The sequence below is a fragment of the Ananas comosus genome, linkage group 5 (genome assembly GCF_001540865.1).
Source record: "Ananas comosus cultivar F153 linkage group 5, ASM154086v1, whole genome shotgun sequence".
Taxonomy (NCBI): domain Eukaryota; kingdom Viridiplantae; phylum Streptophyta; class Magnoliopsida; order Poales; family Bromeliaceae; genus Ananas; species Ananas comosus.
Window position 1 is genome coordinate 13,167,293 of NC_033625.1, and position 15,554 is coordinate 13,182,846.

The 15,554-nt window shown below is 36.2% G+C and overlaps 2 protein-coding genes across 2 annotated transcripts; one reads left to right on the plus strand and one right to left on the minus strand.

Moving 5' to 3' along the window:
- Positions 887-4,376, plus strand: LOC109710783 (putative E3 ubiquitin-protein ligase SINA-like 9). The gene is made up of 2 exons (XM_020233536.1): positions 887-1,249; positions 3,537-4,376. The coding sequence occupies exons 1-2, from the start codon at positions 962-964 to the stop codon at positions 4,188-4,190; spliced, it is 942 nt and encodes a 313-aa protein (XP_020089125.1). The 5' UTR covers positions 887-961; the 3' UTR covers positions 4,191-4,376.
- Positions 4,935-10,325, minus strand: LOC109709902 (putative E3 ubiquitin-protein ligase SINA-like 6). Its single transcript, XM_020232270.1, has 3 exons — positions 9,984-10,325; positions 6,938-7,612; positions 4,935-5,208 (listed from the first exon to the last, which is right to left on the minus strand). Exons 1-3 carry the CDS (start codon positions 10,266-10,268, stop codon positions 5,170-5,172), a joined length of 999 nt encoding a protein of 332 aa, XP_020087859.1. The 5' UTR covers positions 10,269-10,325; the 3' UTR covers positions 4,935-5,169.

Below are 15,554 nucleotides of genomic sequence, written 5' to 3' on the forward strand. Positions count from 1 at the left end.
AAAATAAAATCACATGACACTAACTTGGTAGACTTTAAACAATAGGGCACTAAAGTGAGAAAGTGCGAAACCACAGGAGTGGTATTTGAAGTTTTCCTGTGATAATTTGAAATTTTCAAGAGGCTTTTTTATAAAATAACCTTTTAAAATTTTATTATTTGCAAAATAATCATGCCAAAATTATATTTAAAAAATTAATCTCTTAAAGACGGTGAATGATTCACCGCTTTAATAAAGAGCCTAATTTTTCAGAAAAGCGCTGAATCATTCACCGCCTTTTACTTGTTTATTATTTTTTTTATAATCCTAACAACCACATAAATATTTCAACAATCACATATAATTTTAACAACCTGAAAATTTTAAAATCTATCCATATAATCCTAACAATTAAAAAAATTTAATAATCTATCCATACAATTATAATAATCAAACATTACATATAATTTTAACAATTTGAAAATTCTAATAATATATATCCATATAATCCTAACAATTAAAAAAATTTTAATAATCTATTCATACAATTCTAACAATCAAACAAAAATTCTAATATTTTATACACAATCCTAACAACATCACTTTTTTATTTCCTATATAATTTACGTACAATTTTAAAAACCTCATTTTTTCTCTTTCCCAAATCATTCACCGTCTTTAAAAGAACTTAGATACTTTCATAATGCGGTGAATGATTCATCGCGTTTTGAGAGTTAATTTACCAAATTCAAATTTGATAGGATTTTTTCGCAAATTATAAAATTTTAGATGGTTATTTTGTAAAAAAGTCCGTTTCGGAAGGGGGGGGGCGGAATCCGCAAATTTCAAACTTTGTGAGGGTATATATGACATTATCCGCGAATAAAGTGCGCATTATTGGGGCTCGTAGCGAAAATGGCTTCTCGGACTCACGACGACGCCGCATCCCTCGCCCCCTTCACTGCTGGTCTCCGAAGCGATCATGGCGAAGTTCTCGTTCGAGGAGGGAGGAGAGGGGAGCGGCGTGAGGAAGCGGAGGAGGATCGTCGCGGCGGGGGAGATCGATCCCACCCGTGCGGAGAAGCGATTTGAGGAGTCGGAGGTGGAGGACGACGAAGGAGAGGAGGCGATCGAAGAGGAAGAGGAAGAGGAAGAGGAAGAAGAAGGAGCGATTGCTACGGAGAATGGCGATGGGATTAGGGTTAGGGTTGATCCCGACCTTTTGGATTGCTCCATTTGCTTTGAGCCCTTGCGACCTCCTCTTTACCAGGTTTTGGATCTATTCGCACCCTCATTATTATTTTTATTTATTTATTTGATCTTATTGCTGTTGTTGTTTGTATGATCGTAATTGTGCAAAAAAAACACGAAAGATGAAATTTTTTATATGATATGATGGTAATTGCGGAAGCAGCATGATGTGAAAGATGAGATTTTTGAGCTTTCAAAAAAAAAAGAAAAGAAATAGAAAGATGAGATTTTTTTGATATGATTTTGTTGCCTGTTTGAGGAAGGAATGATTTGGGTATATGCTAAATGTTAATAACTTGGATAATTTGTTAGCTCAATTATACCATTGGTCTCCAAATTTTATTCATATCTTAAAAAAAAAAATTGTTACGCAAATGATCAATCCGATAGGAAATGGCCATACTCATCAACCTTAGTTTCAACATTTTATTTTCGCAATTGTGTTCTCGCTTTGATCTTCAACCTTTCAATTTTTAAAATTGAGTCTGTAATGCTTATTACATCATTGGTCTCCAATTTTTATGTATATTAATGAATATTGTTACTCAAATGATCGATCTGATAGAAAACGGCCATACGTAACAACCCTAGCTTCGGCATTTTATTTTCGCAAATGGGTTTTTTCTTTAATCTAGTGTCGTGCAATTTCTTCAATTTCAGTGCAGATTAGGGTTCTTTGATACATATGGAAGCTTATTATGAGCTCTCCACAGTCAAATATTGTATCAGTGGTTTTTTTTTTTTTTTTTTTTTTTTTTTTTTTTTTTTTTTTTCTGTTTAAGATCCTCTTGGTATATGATATGCCTCTGTTTAGATACGACGGTGTCACTTGCGCATATGATGGAATCATAAGCCTTTGCGGCTTGTTTGGCCCTGCTTTTGCTTTGTTTTTTACCGGCAGTAAACCCTAGTAAAGTGTTTGGTGAAAGAGGGAAAGAGAAAAATCTAGACCTTCTGCTGTAGCCGGGAGCAGAAATGATAATTTCTATGCCTCAAAAGTAGAACCAAGTTCTCTTTGGTTCTTCTGAGTTAATGCAGAAGAAAAGCCGTTAAGGTTATGTTGATGTAATGCTTCTCCCAATAGCACTGCTCAGACAGCACTTTGTCGTACAGTACTATACCGTATAGCTGATGACGTGTTTATTTGGGCTTACACTTGCTTTTCTATACTAATGGAGCGGATGACTCGACCGGTGCAAGTACAGAGGCCGGATAACCTGAGTTTTATTGGGGATACTTCCTTCAAACCCTTTGAAACTCGAGTATCAAATACTTTTTTGCTCAGATAGGCTATTATATTCAGATGGAGTTTTGTGTAAATTCAACTGTAAAAGTACATGCATAATGTTTTTACTGTTTTGCAGAGCCCTTTACATCCACAGACGCAGGATAACCTCTTACAACCGAAAATAATTAAGCGGCATCATGAAAAAAGTGATTACTTTGTGCTAGGCTAAACGGTTTGAGACGTTTCACTTATCTCTGGAAACTCTGGATTGTAATTAATTTGAAACCCGATCATGAAGTGCTTACGGAAATGCTATTTGTATTATAAAGTTGCCGATGCTGTAGTTCTAGGCACAAAATGGATGACATGGGTTTAAATAAGACTGTAGGAAGAGGAGTATTCTCGTTAAATAGTAAACAATGGAAAAGAAATCAACTTGACTAAAGCATGGTTTTTAGGGAACTCTGTAAAAGCTAATTTGCAACAAACCTATTATTTCATGGATTTACAATTTGTATCAGCCGGAACTGTATGAAAGCTAATATGCACGAAAAGGTTGTGCTCATGTCCGTTTCGATATTACCTTACCGGAAAAGGCAAAAAAAGAAAATTGAAACAAGAGAAGCGGTTGCTTAAATCCCATAATTATTTGGCATTTTTTACAGAAATTTGTTATCTAAGATAGTGAGTAATTAAATTAAATTGTAGGAGCTTGTATGTCTATTTGAAATTTTATTTGATTTGCTTGCGAGCTCAGAACTTTTCTAGGGGTATATTACCAAACATCAGAGACTTGTACTGCTACTGGAGTTATTCCTCACTAATTATCATGCAGAAGAGTGTATCAGTGGAAGCTATGGTTCTTAGTTATAAATATTATCTTTTCTCAACACTCTATGCGAAACACCTGAGTATCTATGAAGGATCCTACACTGAGTTTTTCTATGTTAACTAAGCGAACATATGCCCCATAATTTCATCCTTTAATCGATCAATGTACTTCGTGTTCTTTTACTTTAATTTCGTCCTTTGTAAACCCTTGCATTATCTGATGAGATCGATTTGTTTACTTCTCCAGTGCCAAAACGGTCATGTGGCGTGTTCTTCATGCTGGTCCCAGCTCTGCAACAAATGCCACATCTGCTCTCGTGAAGTGAGCCGCAGCCGGAACGTCTTCCTCGAAAAGATCATCGAGTCGATCAAAGTCTCGTGCTCGTACGCCAAATGGGGGTGCCCCGAAAATATAAGTTACCCAAAAAGGCCCGCCCATGAAGAGAAATGTATCTTCGCCCCGTCCGAGTGCCCCTTTCCCGGTTGTTCATACAAGGGCTTCAATCGGTGCTGGTCGGGCCACTTCGTCTCTAGTCACAAATTGTTTCCCAAGAAGTTTAAATACGACCACTTGTTCAAGATGAGTTTACCGACTACCGAGCAATTTGTATATCTTTTAGGACCCGACAGCCAACTCTTCCTCTTACTTAACAAAAATGTTGAGCCCACCGGTTATGCTCTTTCCATAGTTTGCATTCGTGGTGGCGTTATGAAGTGTAAGTTCTCTTACGAACTCGCTGTAACTGCAAGCAATGGAAGCTCTTTACAGTTGAAGGCCTCTGTAATGGATATTAGGGAGTGGAACGGAATTTACCCGACCGATGCGTTCCTTTTGGTTCCGTCGGAGTTCGCTCCCTCCGCAAGCGAAATCGAAGTCGAAGTCTCTGTTTGCAAACTGTAATCTTCTGTTGCAAAGTGTAAAGAATAGGTTGCTTTGTATATTATATGTGAGAAAGTGCTTCTCTCTGCTGGAGATAAGATGCAAATTTTGTTTTGTTTGTTGTGATCAGTTCAATGTCTTGTAAAATGAGAAGGTTTGGGATTACTAATTTAATGAAAATATATTTGTCATGTTTCATGTTTAAAAGGACTCGATCTTATGCTGCATAAGTTTGACATATGTTTCTCTTAACTACACTTTAAACATCATACAGATAATACAAAGTTTAGAAGTACAACATAAGTAAATTTAACAACATCATAACTCAGAACAACAATTTTATTCCAGAAGATATATAGGTATAGGAAAACTTCAAAAAACCCCCCGTGCTTTCGTAGTTTCTCACTTTGCCCCCCTGTGGTTTAAAATGTATCAAATTGCTCCCGTGGTTTCATTTTTATCTTTTCGGTAGCTTTTTCGTTAATATTTCATTAAATTATATACAAAAAACTTCAGATACCCATCTAGATTTATCAAATATTCACTTTAGTACCCTTTAATTTTAACTTTATCACTGATTTAAGCAACAAAAATAATAAAATTGATAAAAAAAAAAGAAAAAAGAAACCACAGGGGAGCAAATTGATACATTTTAAACCACAGGGTGGCAAAGTGAGAAACTACGAAACCACAGAGGGGTTTTTTGAAGTTTTCCCTAGTATAGGATATCATAGAAGAATTCAAAGACTACTATAGAATATCATAGAAGAAAATTCAGATTTCAGCATATACTTCAAAAAAGTTAATAACATGATTTGCACTGCATAGTCTCTTCAAAAGACTAGAAAACAGATACTATACAAAATAATAGAAGGTATATCATGTGTGACACATTACTAAGTTACCATTCCATATATTCAGCATAATATGCTTAACTTTTTGGTGCTTTAGGTTTCAAAATATACATCCCCAAAATTCCACTATCAAAATGTTACTATTACTAACAACTCGAGGCTCCACCCGCGCACTTCTTCTTTACCTGAAATTAGAGAACAACGAGGAGTTAGAAACATATTATTTAAGGTATCGTTTGGTTCGGAGATAAGCAAAAAGTAGCTATTTCAGGAATATGTATAAATTAAGGTATAAGCGGGAATTAGATCAATTTTGCGTTTGGATCAAAATTAGGTTATTCCTGGCAATAAAAAAAATAGCGTTTAGTTAGATAAGATAGAATAAGAATTAAAGTGGGTAGTTATAAATAAAAAATAATAATATTATCCTTTTCTTTATATTAGAATTTGAATTTTTATATTTTATATTTTAAAATATAAACTTTTAAATTTCAAATTTTGAAATTAAAATTTGAAATTTAAAATCTCAAATTTTAAATTCAAAATTTTAAATTTTAAATTTTAAACTTTAAATTTAAGATCGAATTTAAATTTAAAAAATATAAAATATCAAATTTTAAATTTCAAAAATTTAAAATATCAAAATTTAAATTTAAAATTTAAAATTTATAATTTAAATTTTAAACTTTAATTTTGAGATTACAAATTATAAATTTTAAAAATTTAAATTTTTAATTTTTAAAATTTTAAAATAAGAATAGGGGTGGGAACAATTAATAAAAATAATTTATTATAATAAATTTATAAATTTGATAAAAATAAATTTTTTATTAAAATTATAATTTTTTTATTATTAATAAATTTAATATTTTTTTAAAATTCTACTTAAACTTAAATTTAATAAAAATAATTTATTATAAAATTTATTATAATATTTAAATATAAATAATATGTGTTAATATAGTACAATTAATAATTTTATAATAAAAAGCAATGTATTATAATATATAACATATTATATTTATATAATTTATTTTGAATTTAATTTATAATTTTAATTAAGTTTGAAATTAAGCATTGGAATAGAACTATTCCACCAAAATGATGGAATAGTAAATATGAAGCTATTCTGGGATAACCGGAAATAGCAAGATTTGACAGGAATAAAATATCCAGGCAAAAAATCACTCCGTTTGGCAGAATAGCGGGATAACTTTCATTATCCCCGCTTATGTCCCGAACCAAATGGGATAAAGGTTTTTAGGTGGGTATACTGCCCAAAAATAGCAAGCTCCCCAATCGCGACGAAAACTAATAATAGAAATAACATACTTTAATATATATCAATTTACAGTTGCTACAAATTAGTGCACAATAGTATGGAATTTATGTTGAGATGCAAGAATAGTACATGTAGCCTACACTACATGCCCATTAGAGTAACCACCACTCAAATTACTATCAACATACAGTAATGCGTGAATGCGGATGTTTCAATTATCAAATCATGTGCAGGCAGCCGCCACCCCAAAACATTACAATATGACATGAAAAAGTGCATGCGAATGTTTCTATTATTTTTATTAAGTCATAGATCGGGAACCACCTCCGAAATATTACTCATATACTATAAGTGGACCCAATCACATTTCGATCCTCAGGTTGCGAGACCATACTTGTCTCATATAGCATAACCAGCGCTCTCTACTAGATTGCGATCCTTGTTAAAAGCGCGATAACATAAAGTATCCACAAGTGCAAGCGATCACTGTATTCAACAGCTAATGTTTCAGAATTATGAATATGCTCAATTTGATATTACTTGATTGATCAACACTGACTGTCAAATAAGAATGTATGTTATGAATGCAGACTAACTTACGGAAAGTATATTCGTAATTAAGACTAACTTACAGCAGAAGATCCAGTTTTACGAATGCAGAGATCGAGCAGAAATTCGCCATCAGAATTACGGAAATCAGAGGGCACCATAAGAGAAGCATCTGTCGGGTGGACTCCTTTCCACTCCTTTATAACACCTACATTAGCCTTGAACTGTAGAGGAGGTCTGTTTCCGGTATTCACCTCTATATCATACGAGAACTGCCAAGTCGAAACGCCGCTTTGAAGGCACACCAAGGAAAAAGCACAACCCACAAGCTCGAAACTGTTGTGCAGTAGTAGGAATACGTGCTTTCCTATATAATCATCCCCAGCTATAAGAACCGTAAACGGATCCCTAGTTGGTACACTGATTTTGAACACTTGGTTGTATTTGAACCTCTTCGGAGTCTTGCTGTGGATCATAATGAAGTGGATTGGCCACAATCCTTTGTAACCTTTATAGATGCAGCCGTGGAATGGGCACTTGGATGGTGCAAAGATGCAAGTCTCTTTGTGGGCGGTCTTCTGTGCAAAATTTATGCTTTCGCGGCAGCCCCATTTGGCGTACGAGCACGAGACTTTTATTGACTCGATTATCTTCTCGAGCCAGATGTTGCGAGTGCAGTTACCTTCATCAGAGCACATGTAGCATCTGTTATCACGCTTCGACCAGCAGGAAAAGCACACCACATGACCATTACGGCACTGAAAATAAACATACAAACATTAGATTGGCTTACCGCATTTCAATGATACTGATGATGATAATCATTGAAATAATAAGGTATGTAAAAATTCAGATGAAAATGTGGCATGGTAATGGAAAATGAATTCATATTAGCGTAATTAATAGTGAAACTGCGAAAGAGCTCGAATGAGGAGGGAAAAATCTAGCCGTTTGCATTTTCGAAGAACAACTGTGTTCCAATATACGAACAGGCCCGTCAAAAGGTCTAGCCTAATCACGTTTTTATCTTTTCCCTGTCTAAGTAGACAGTAATATTGAGATCCCTAGTCAGAAACACGCTATTATTACAAAGTTACAATCTGAAATTACGCCGAACAAATTGTGTCTTGAGAATAGCTTAATCAGAGTTTACATGGGAAGCCGAAAATCCATTATACTATGAGGGGAGCTCACAGCATATGATAGTAAAACTTATCAGCAGCTTGTTCAAGCAGAATGCTCTTGGGTGAACCCCATATGAAAGCGTAGTAGTAGTCCAATCTAACGAAACTTCACAAAACAAGCGGAGTAGGCAATAATGCAGATTACTGACTCTACTCATCCTTGCCAAGATGATTTCATGAAATGAATGGTTCCAATAGGACGACGTTATTTTTCAATTCTCATACTTTGAGGATCCACTAGAAGTGCTGAACCGTGATGCAAGACCACTGTCTTAAACCAACATCAAAGCACAACCCAAGCTATCTCATGTACGGTATCAAAGAAACAGCGACAAACATAACCTAGAACACATCATATACTCAAAATCTCACTCAATTCACTTCACCAATCGAAATCTCCCGAAACCCTATTCAAGCATTCGATTTGAGGGTCAATTAAAATTGATAATAATAACTAGGATAATCTCAGGCTTTAACTGATAAAAAAAACGACATTTGTTATGAGTCAGAAAACAGTAGTAACCTGCTGAAAATGAAGAAGAAGAAGAAATACAAGTAATACCCACAATTTAAAGGAAATTGCGACATGCCCAACCCAATTCCCCCTCAGAAAACCACGATTCCAACATCAAAAACCCTCCTTTCCAATCACACTCTCCAAATTACCATCTTAATAAACACTGTCCAAAATCAGTAACATATTACTAATACAACACAAAATCAGAACCTGGTAAAGAAGGGGATACATAAAGATCCAAAATCTTAAAACATTTACTACATCCATCAAAACCCCGCATATCCAACTCAATTCCCCCTCAGAAAACCACAATCCCATCATCAAAATCCCACCTTTTTGACAACACTCTCTGCACTCTCTGAATTAACATCTTAAACTATTCAAAAAATCACTAACAGATTAAAGTAGCAATACAATACAAAACCCGAAACTGGTAAAGAGGAGGACACAACAGATCCAAAATCTTAATATGTTTACTTCTCCAATCAAAATCCCCATATACTGAGCTCAATTTTCTTCAAAAAACCACAAATCTCATCATCAATATCCGTCCTTTCCAATCACAATCTCCAAATTACCATCTTAATAAACAACATCCAAAATAAGTAACATATTACTAATACAATACAATATCAGAAACTGGTAAAGAAGGGGACACATAAAGACCCAAAATCTTAAAACATTTACTACATCAATCAAAACCCTGCATATCCAACTCAATTCCCCCTCAGAAAACCACAATCCCATCATCAAAATCCCACCTTTTCGACAACACTCTCTGAATTAACATCTTAAACACTATTCAAAAAATATTAAAATAACAATGCAATACAAAACCCGAAACTTGTAAAGAGGAGGACACAGCAGATCCAAAATCTTAATATGTTTACTTCTCCAATCAAAATCCCCATATACTGAGCTCAATTTTCTTCAGAAAACCATAAATCTCATCATCAATATCCCTCCTTTCCAATCACAATCTCCAAATTACCATCTTAATAAACAACATCCAAAATAAGTAACATATTACTAATACAATATAATATCAGAAACTGGTAAAGAAGGGGACACATAAAAGATCCAAAATTAGCAAAACATTTACTACACCAATCAAAATCCTTCCATACCCATCTCAATGCCAACATCAAAATCCCCCCCTTTTCAATAATATTCCTCCAAATCGCCATCTTAAAGTACTAACACTCTACAAAATCCGAACCTGATAAAGAGGAGAGATCAAAATTCTTAATATGCTCACTCTCCCAATCAAATTCTCCCCACACCCATCTCAATTTCCCCTCAGAAAACCACAATCCCAGCATCAAAATCCCACCTTTCTCATCATACTCTCCAAATTACAAAGGACTCGCAACAAATCGAATCGAAGCAACAGGAATACAATACGAAAAAAAAAAAAAAATTCCGAACCTGATAGAGCGGGGGGCCCAAGGGCTCAATGCAAATAAAGCATTCGAGATAATGAGAGTCGATGTTAACACCGATCATCTCACTCCTCTCCTTCAGAGGAGCCTCCTCCTCCTCCTCCTCCTCCTCCTCCTCCTCCACCCCTCCTTCTCTCTCCCCGTCCTCCTCCGCCGCCGCCGCCGCCGCCGCCGCCAGCGACAGTCGCCCGCCGCCGCAGCCACTCCGCTTCCGCTTACGAGGAAGGCCATTCGTGGCCTTCCCCTCCTCGACAAAGGAGAGCTTCGCCATGCGCTCGGGAGGGGAACGAGGAGGTGGAGACGAAGGGGTTTTGGAGCGGTGTAGCCGTGTAGGGTTCGGGGAGCGCGCTTGTTTAATTTATAGCCCTCTTTTAAAGGGAAAACTTCAAATACCCCCTTGTGGTTTGACTTTTTCTTACTTTACTACCCTATGGTTTAAAGTGTATCAAGTTAGTACCATGTGGTTTTGCACTTTTTCACTTTAGTACCCTGTGGTTTAAAGTGTATCAAGTTAGTACCATGTGGTTTCGCACTTTATTACTTTAGTACCTGTGGTACTAACTTGATACAAAAATAAAATCACAGGGTACTAACTTGCTACAAAAATAAACTACAGAGTACTAACTTGATACACTTTAAACCACATGGTACTAACTTGATACACTTTAAACTACAGGGTACTAAAATAAAAAAGTACGAAACCACAGGGGGTTTGAAGTTTTCCTTTTTTAAATTTTTAAATATAAAATTATGAATTTATTTATCTCCATTAAATCTAATTAATAAATGGTCTTTATGTATTCCATTTTCTAGAATTTTGTAGATTCGATCCGTTTTTCTAAAAAATAATTAAATTATTCATCTTTCAAAATGTATAAAAAAAATTTTGCATTAAATATCTAGGATAGAGCTTGGGCAGCACGTTTGTTTAATTTAGGGTAAACTTCAAATACTCTCCAGTGATTTTACACTTTTTCATTTTAGTATCATGTGGTTTAAAATATATCAAGTTAGTCCCTGTGGTTTCGCACTTTCTCACTTTAGTACCCTGTGGTTTAAAGCATATTAAATTAGTATCCTATGGTTAGTCCCTGTGGTTTCGCACTTTCTCACTTTAGTACCGTGTGGTTTAAAGTATATCAAATTAGTATCCCTTGGTTTCATTTTTTCTCTTTTTATTATCCATTTTACTAATTTTTTCGTTAAATCAGTGACAAAGTTAAAATTAAAGAGTACTAAAGTGAATATTCGATAAACCTAGGTAGGGTACCTGAAGTTTTTTGTATATAATTTAATGAAATATTGACGGATAAGAAAAAATTGGTGACAAAATTAAAACTAAAGAGTAATAAAATAAATATTCGATAAACCTAGGTAGGGTATTTGAAGTTTTTTGTATATAATTTAATGAAATATTAACAGAGTAGCTGGGACGCCCTGGATTACCATGTTTTTCCAGGCACGCCAATAGACTTGCTGTATACAGAGGAATATTTCGTGCATACGAAGCGATAACTATACCTGTAATCACAACATAACTACAACCAGTAGTATAGAGCTGCTAAACGAAAATGAACATATATATATATAAAACCTCGAGGGGTTCCTGTACATACAAAATGTCTACAACCCAACTCGCATCAGCGAGTACAACGACAACATCACAGTATGTGCAAAGGAAACCCAAAACTACCTCTGGATAGGTGCTCCTCTAGCTGGCAACCAGGGAAGAGGTGGCTCTAACTAGCGACTCCCTTGCCTCGATCGGAATCCATAACAACAGCAGCCGCGGCCGAAGGCTCTGCAAAAAGGGGTCAACAACTGGGTGTGAGAATTACTATAAAATAAGTAGTTCTCAGTAGGTACCGTCACCGACCTCAACGGCTCACCCACTAAGTTTACAGATATATGGAAAAAGGATAGTAAAGAAAGCCGGAAGGAAACTACAGCTATATGCCACTATACTATCGCTAGCCCATACAAGCTATCTGTAGATCTGACAATGCATCACACTGATCCAATCCCACTAGGGCTGCCCAAACGGACCCACCCTGTCTGTAACCCTGCTACACCGTACACCACCACAGGGATAGCCGGTCTAAGTAAACGGTCCAAAACAGGACGACTGCGACATCAACGCAAGTAAAAGTCTCACTCCGGAGCGGCACTCGTGGGCGCGACCCAACCGAGCATGTAAGTGTCTCTACCGAACTCAATCAGGCTCTCACAGACTATAGTCAATGCAACTGGATCTAACTAGTCTAACAACCAAAACTCACGTGCCCTTGGCACAATCTGATACAAGATATAGAAATCTGGGTCCACTGTCAACCGCGACGGTACCCGACAGTACAAAACGGTCTACACCCTACTGTAAAACAAACTCGGAATTTCAGCACGAGTGTAAACTCATCCTACACTAATCCGGGTATCCACTGCATCCTAACAGTGATGATACAAAAGAACCACAGCTCCTAAAACTAAATCTGGTAACTTTTCAAAAATGACAATGTAGGGTTCAATCGTTTTCTCCTAAGTTAATTTCAAGTCTAATATGTAAAACGATTCTAAAATTTAAAGCTCCAACTGAGATTTCATAAAAACTATGCAAATCGGTGAATTAAGTTACTAACATGATACTATACATGAAATACACATGCTGACAAAATCTCGGCTTAGGAGGAAATCCGACGATTTCGGTAAACTTCAACCCATCTTAAGAAGCTCGTCCAACAACGGCAAGAAATCGAAAGGAGAGAATCCACGCACTTGCCCGACTTCCAACGGCGTAACCGCGACGCGCACACGCTCGAACGACCCTTAGGATCAACGTCGAAAACCACCCGAGCTCGAGCCGCAATCTCCACCACGAGCGACGTCCAAAATTAGAGAGAGAGAATGAGTAGAACAAAAGTCCTCCTTTCTGAGCTCTCTGCACCTATATAAGGGTTGAGGATAAAGTTGATGTTATCGACACATCAAATGATCAAACTACTCCTTACCTACTCAAAAATCTAGCTGGAATACCGGTACTCCACTTGAATACCGGTACTCAGGCCTTCAGCCCGCAGCCTCGCACACTGGGTACCAGTACCAGTCCGATGCAATATCGATATCCGGGCTCAATACCAGTACTCGACAATCATCTCACGCAAACCCGAGAGCATTCTGTTATGTAATTCCACTGGGGTACCGGTACTTTTCTCTGGTACTGATACTCAATACTGAAATCCTGCACTTTGCCGATTTCAATGTCAGAACTCCACTCTTGCATCGCATTGAGTCCGTTTTGCGTCTATTTTGCGGCAAAACAATTCCGACTTGTCCCGATACTCTCCAGATATGTCGACAAGCCTTAGATGCTGAAATCTCACAGGCAACCAAACACCAGGGACACTACAGTAGCTGACGAAAAGAGAAAAATGAAACCACAGGGTACTAAATTAATGCACTTTAAACCACAGAGTACTAAAGTGAGAAAATGCGAAACCATAGAGTACTAAATTGATACACTTTAAACCATAAGGTACTAAAGTGAAAAAGTGCGAAGCCACAGGGTGGTATTTGAAGTTTTTCCTTTAATTTATACCTCTCTTTCTTAACTTTTCAATATGAAATTGCAAATTGATCTCCATAAAATCTAATTAATAAATGGGCTTTATGTATTCCACTTTCTAAAATTTTATAGATTTGACCCGCTTTTTTTAAAAATAACCAAACTATTCATCTTCCAATATGCATAAAAAAGTTACGCATTAAATATCTTGAAAAGTACAATTGACGGTCATTATTTCAGATACCTTTTCATTGAGAAGCGTAATTTTTATTTAATATATAAATAAAAACTAGAAAAAAATAAAATATTTCTTAAATAATATAATATCCTTTCAAATTTTCGTGCGAGGGTGAGGGCGAGGGCGAGGGCGCGGGCGCGGGCGCGAGCTGAGAGCGGAGGCACGGGCATGAGCCGAGGGCGGCGCGCTGGCGCGGGGCGGCTGCCCGGCGCTGCGAGGGGTACGCAGCTGAGGGCGGCGCCGGCGTGGGCGCAGCCGTGCGGCAGGGCGTGAGGGCGGAGAGGGTAGGCGCAGCGAGGCGCGACGTGGGGGCAGGCGGGCCGGAGGTGCGAGGAGCGGCGCGCGGCGGAGCGGGCGGCGGGCGGGGCGCGGCAACGGCGGCTGGCGCTGGGCGTGGTGGCGCGGCGGCGGGCGGTCTGCGCCGGCCAAATTGGGGGTTGTCTGGGGGTTTTCGGGTCACACTGAGATTCTTTATATATATTATATATATAGTAGTATAGGGTATAGTATTATATGATAACAGTAGTATATAGTAATAATAGTATATAATATGAAATAGAGGAAGATCTAGTTTGAGACGTAAGTGCAAATGCTAGGGGCGTAATAGATTATTGTTGAGATATTATTTAAATCAATAGAAGAGATTGTAAATCATATTTTTTTAAAAATTTAAATAAAGTAGTTTTATTAAATGTTATATATTATAGGTTTGTGATTGAAGGAAAGTTGATCGTATAATGGAGGTCAATTTTAAATTGTAAGTATAAAATAGATGGATAGATTTTGCATATCCAAAATCAAAATCTAAATAATTCACAGCATTTTACAACTCAAATTTAATTTTAATGTAAAATAGATGGATAGAGGCAGGATTGCATATTCTGGCAAAATTTTGTATAAAGTATGAATTGTTTCTTTTAGCAATAAAAAAGTAAACAAATTTGAATTAAAATATAATTCACAATAGATACTTTTCGGTTGCAAAATTTGAATAAGTATATGTATTATTTATTTTAGAGATAAAGATAAATTAAAGTTGTTTTCATTATGTTATTTATTATATATAGTATTTTATTGTTATATAGATATATTATTATATAATAATTTATTATATAATTTACTATTTATTTTTATAAAATGTAAAATATATAAATAAATGTTAAATAATTTAGACTATTGGTATTAGATATAAATGTTAATTTTATAATATTGAGCATTCACATATAAATTGTACATTAAAAAAAAAAAAAAGATTGATGCAGCTTAAGTTAATTTTATATTTGACGAAAGTTAATTGCGAGAATTACAAGCAATGATTTCTCTTATCATTCACTAACTACTGGAGGATTACGATACCTACTAAAAATTATTCTACTAACTAATAGAGGATTACCGTGCCTACTAAAAATTTTTGATATACTTATTGCACCCTTTATTATTTCTCAACTCCTTTGTAAGGACTGAGATTTTTGCAGTGTAGCTAAACTCTCAGTTGACGATGTTTTTGTGTGTAATTTACTTACAAAAGCACTCGTCAAGTTTCGGGCGAAATCGAGTTAAAACGGAAATTCTACGCGATTTCCAAGTTTCACTTAAAGTGAATAGTAACTCGATTTTCCGGAGAAGCCACGGTGAGAAGTTGGCTTTTGGCTCGTACCGGACTCTGTTCATAGCAGTCCAATAGCTCGTTTCGACCGGTTCAGCTGTTCTGGAACTAATGACGCTGACGGATTTTGAGTTTGACGCACGGATTTCGAGAAAAT

Excerpts from the sequence above, each read along its gene's own strand:
- LOC109710783 (XM_020233536.1), top strand. The coding sequence starts at position 962 with ATGGCGAAGTTCTCGTTCGAGGAGGGAGGAGAGGGGAGCGGCGTGAGG. Across the intron at positions 1,250-3,536 it reads TGCGACCTCCTCTTTACCAG|TGCCAAAACGGTCATGTGGC; the intron begins GTTTTGGATCTA and ends TTACTTCTCCAG.
- LOC109709902 (XM_020232270.1), bottom strand. The coding sequence starts at position 10,268 with ATGGCGAAGCTCTCCTTTGTCGAGGAGGGGAAGGCCACGAATGGCCTT. Across the intron at positions 7,613-9,983 it reads TGGGCCCCCCGCTCTATCAG|TGCCGTAATGGTCATGTGGT; the intron begins GTTCGGAATTTT and ends GTTTATTTTCAG. Across the intron at positions 5,209-6,937 it reads GTAAAACTGGATCTTCTGCT|GTAAAGAAGAAGTGCGCGGG; the intron begins GTAAGTTAGTCT and ends CTCTAATTTCAG.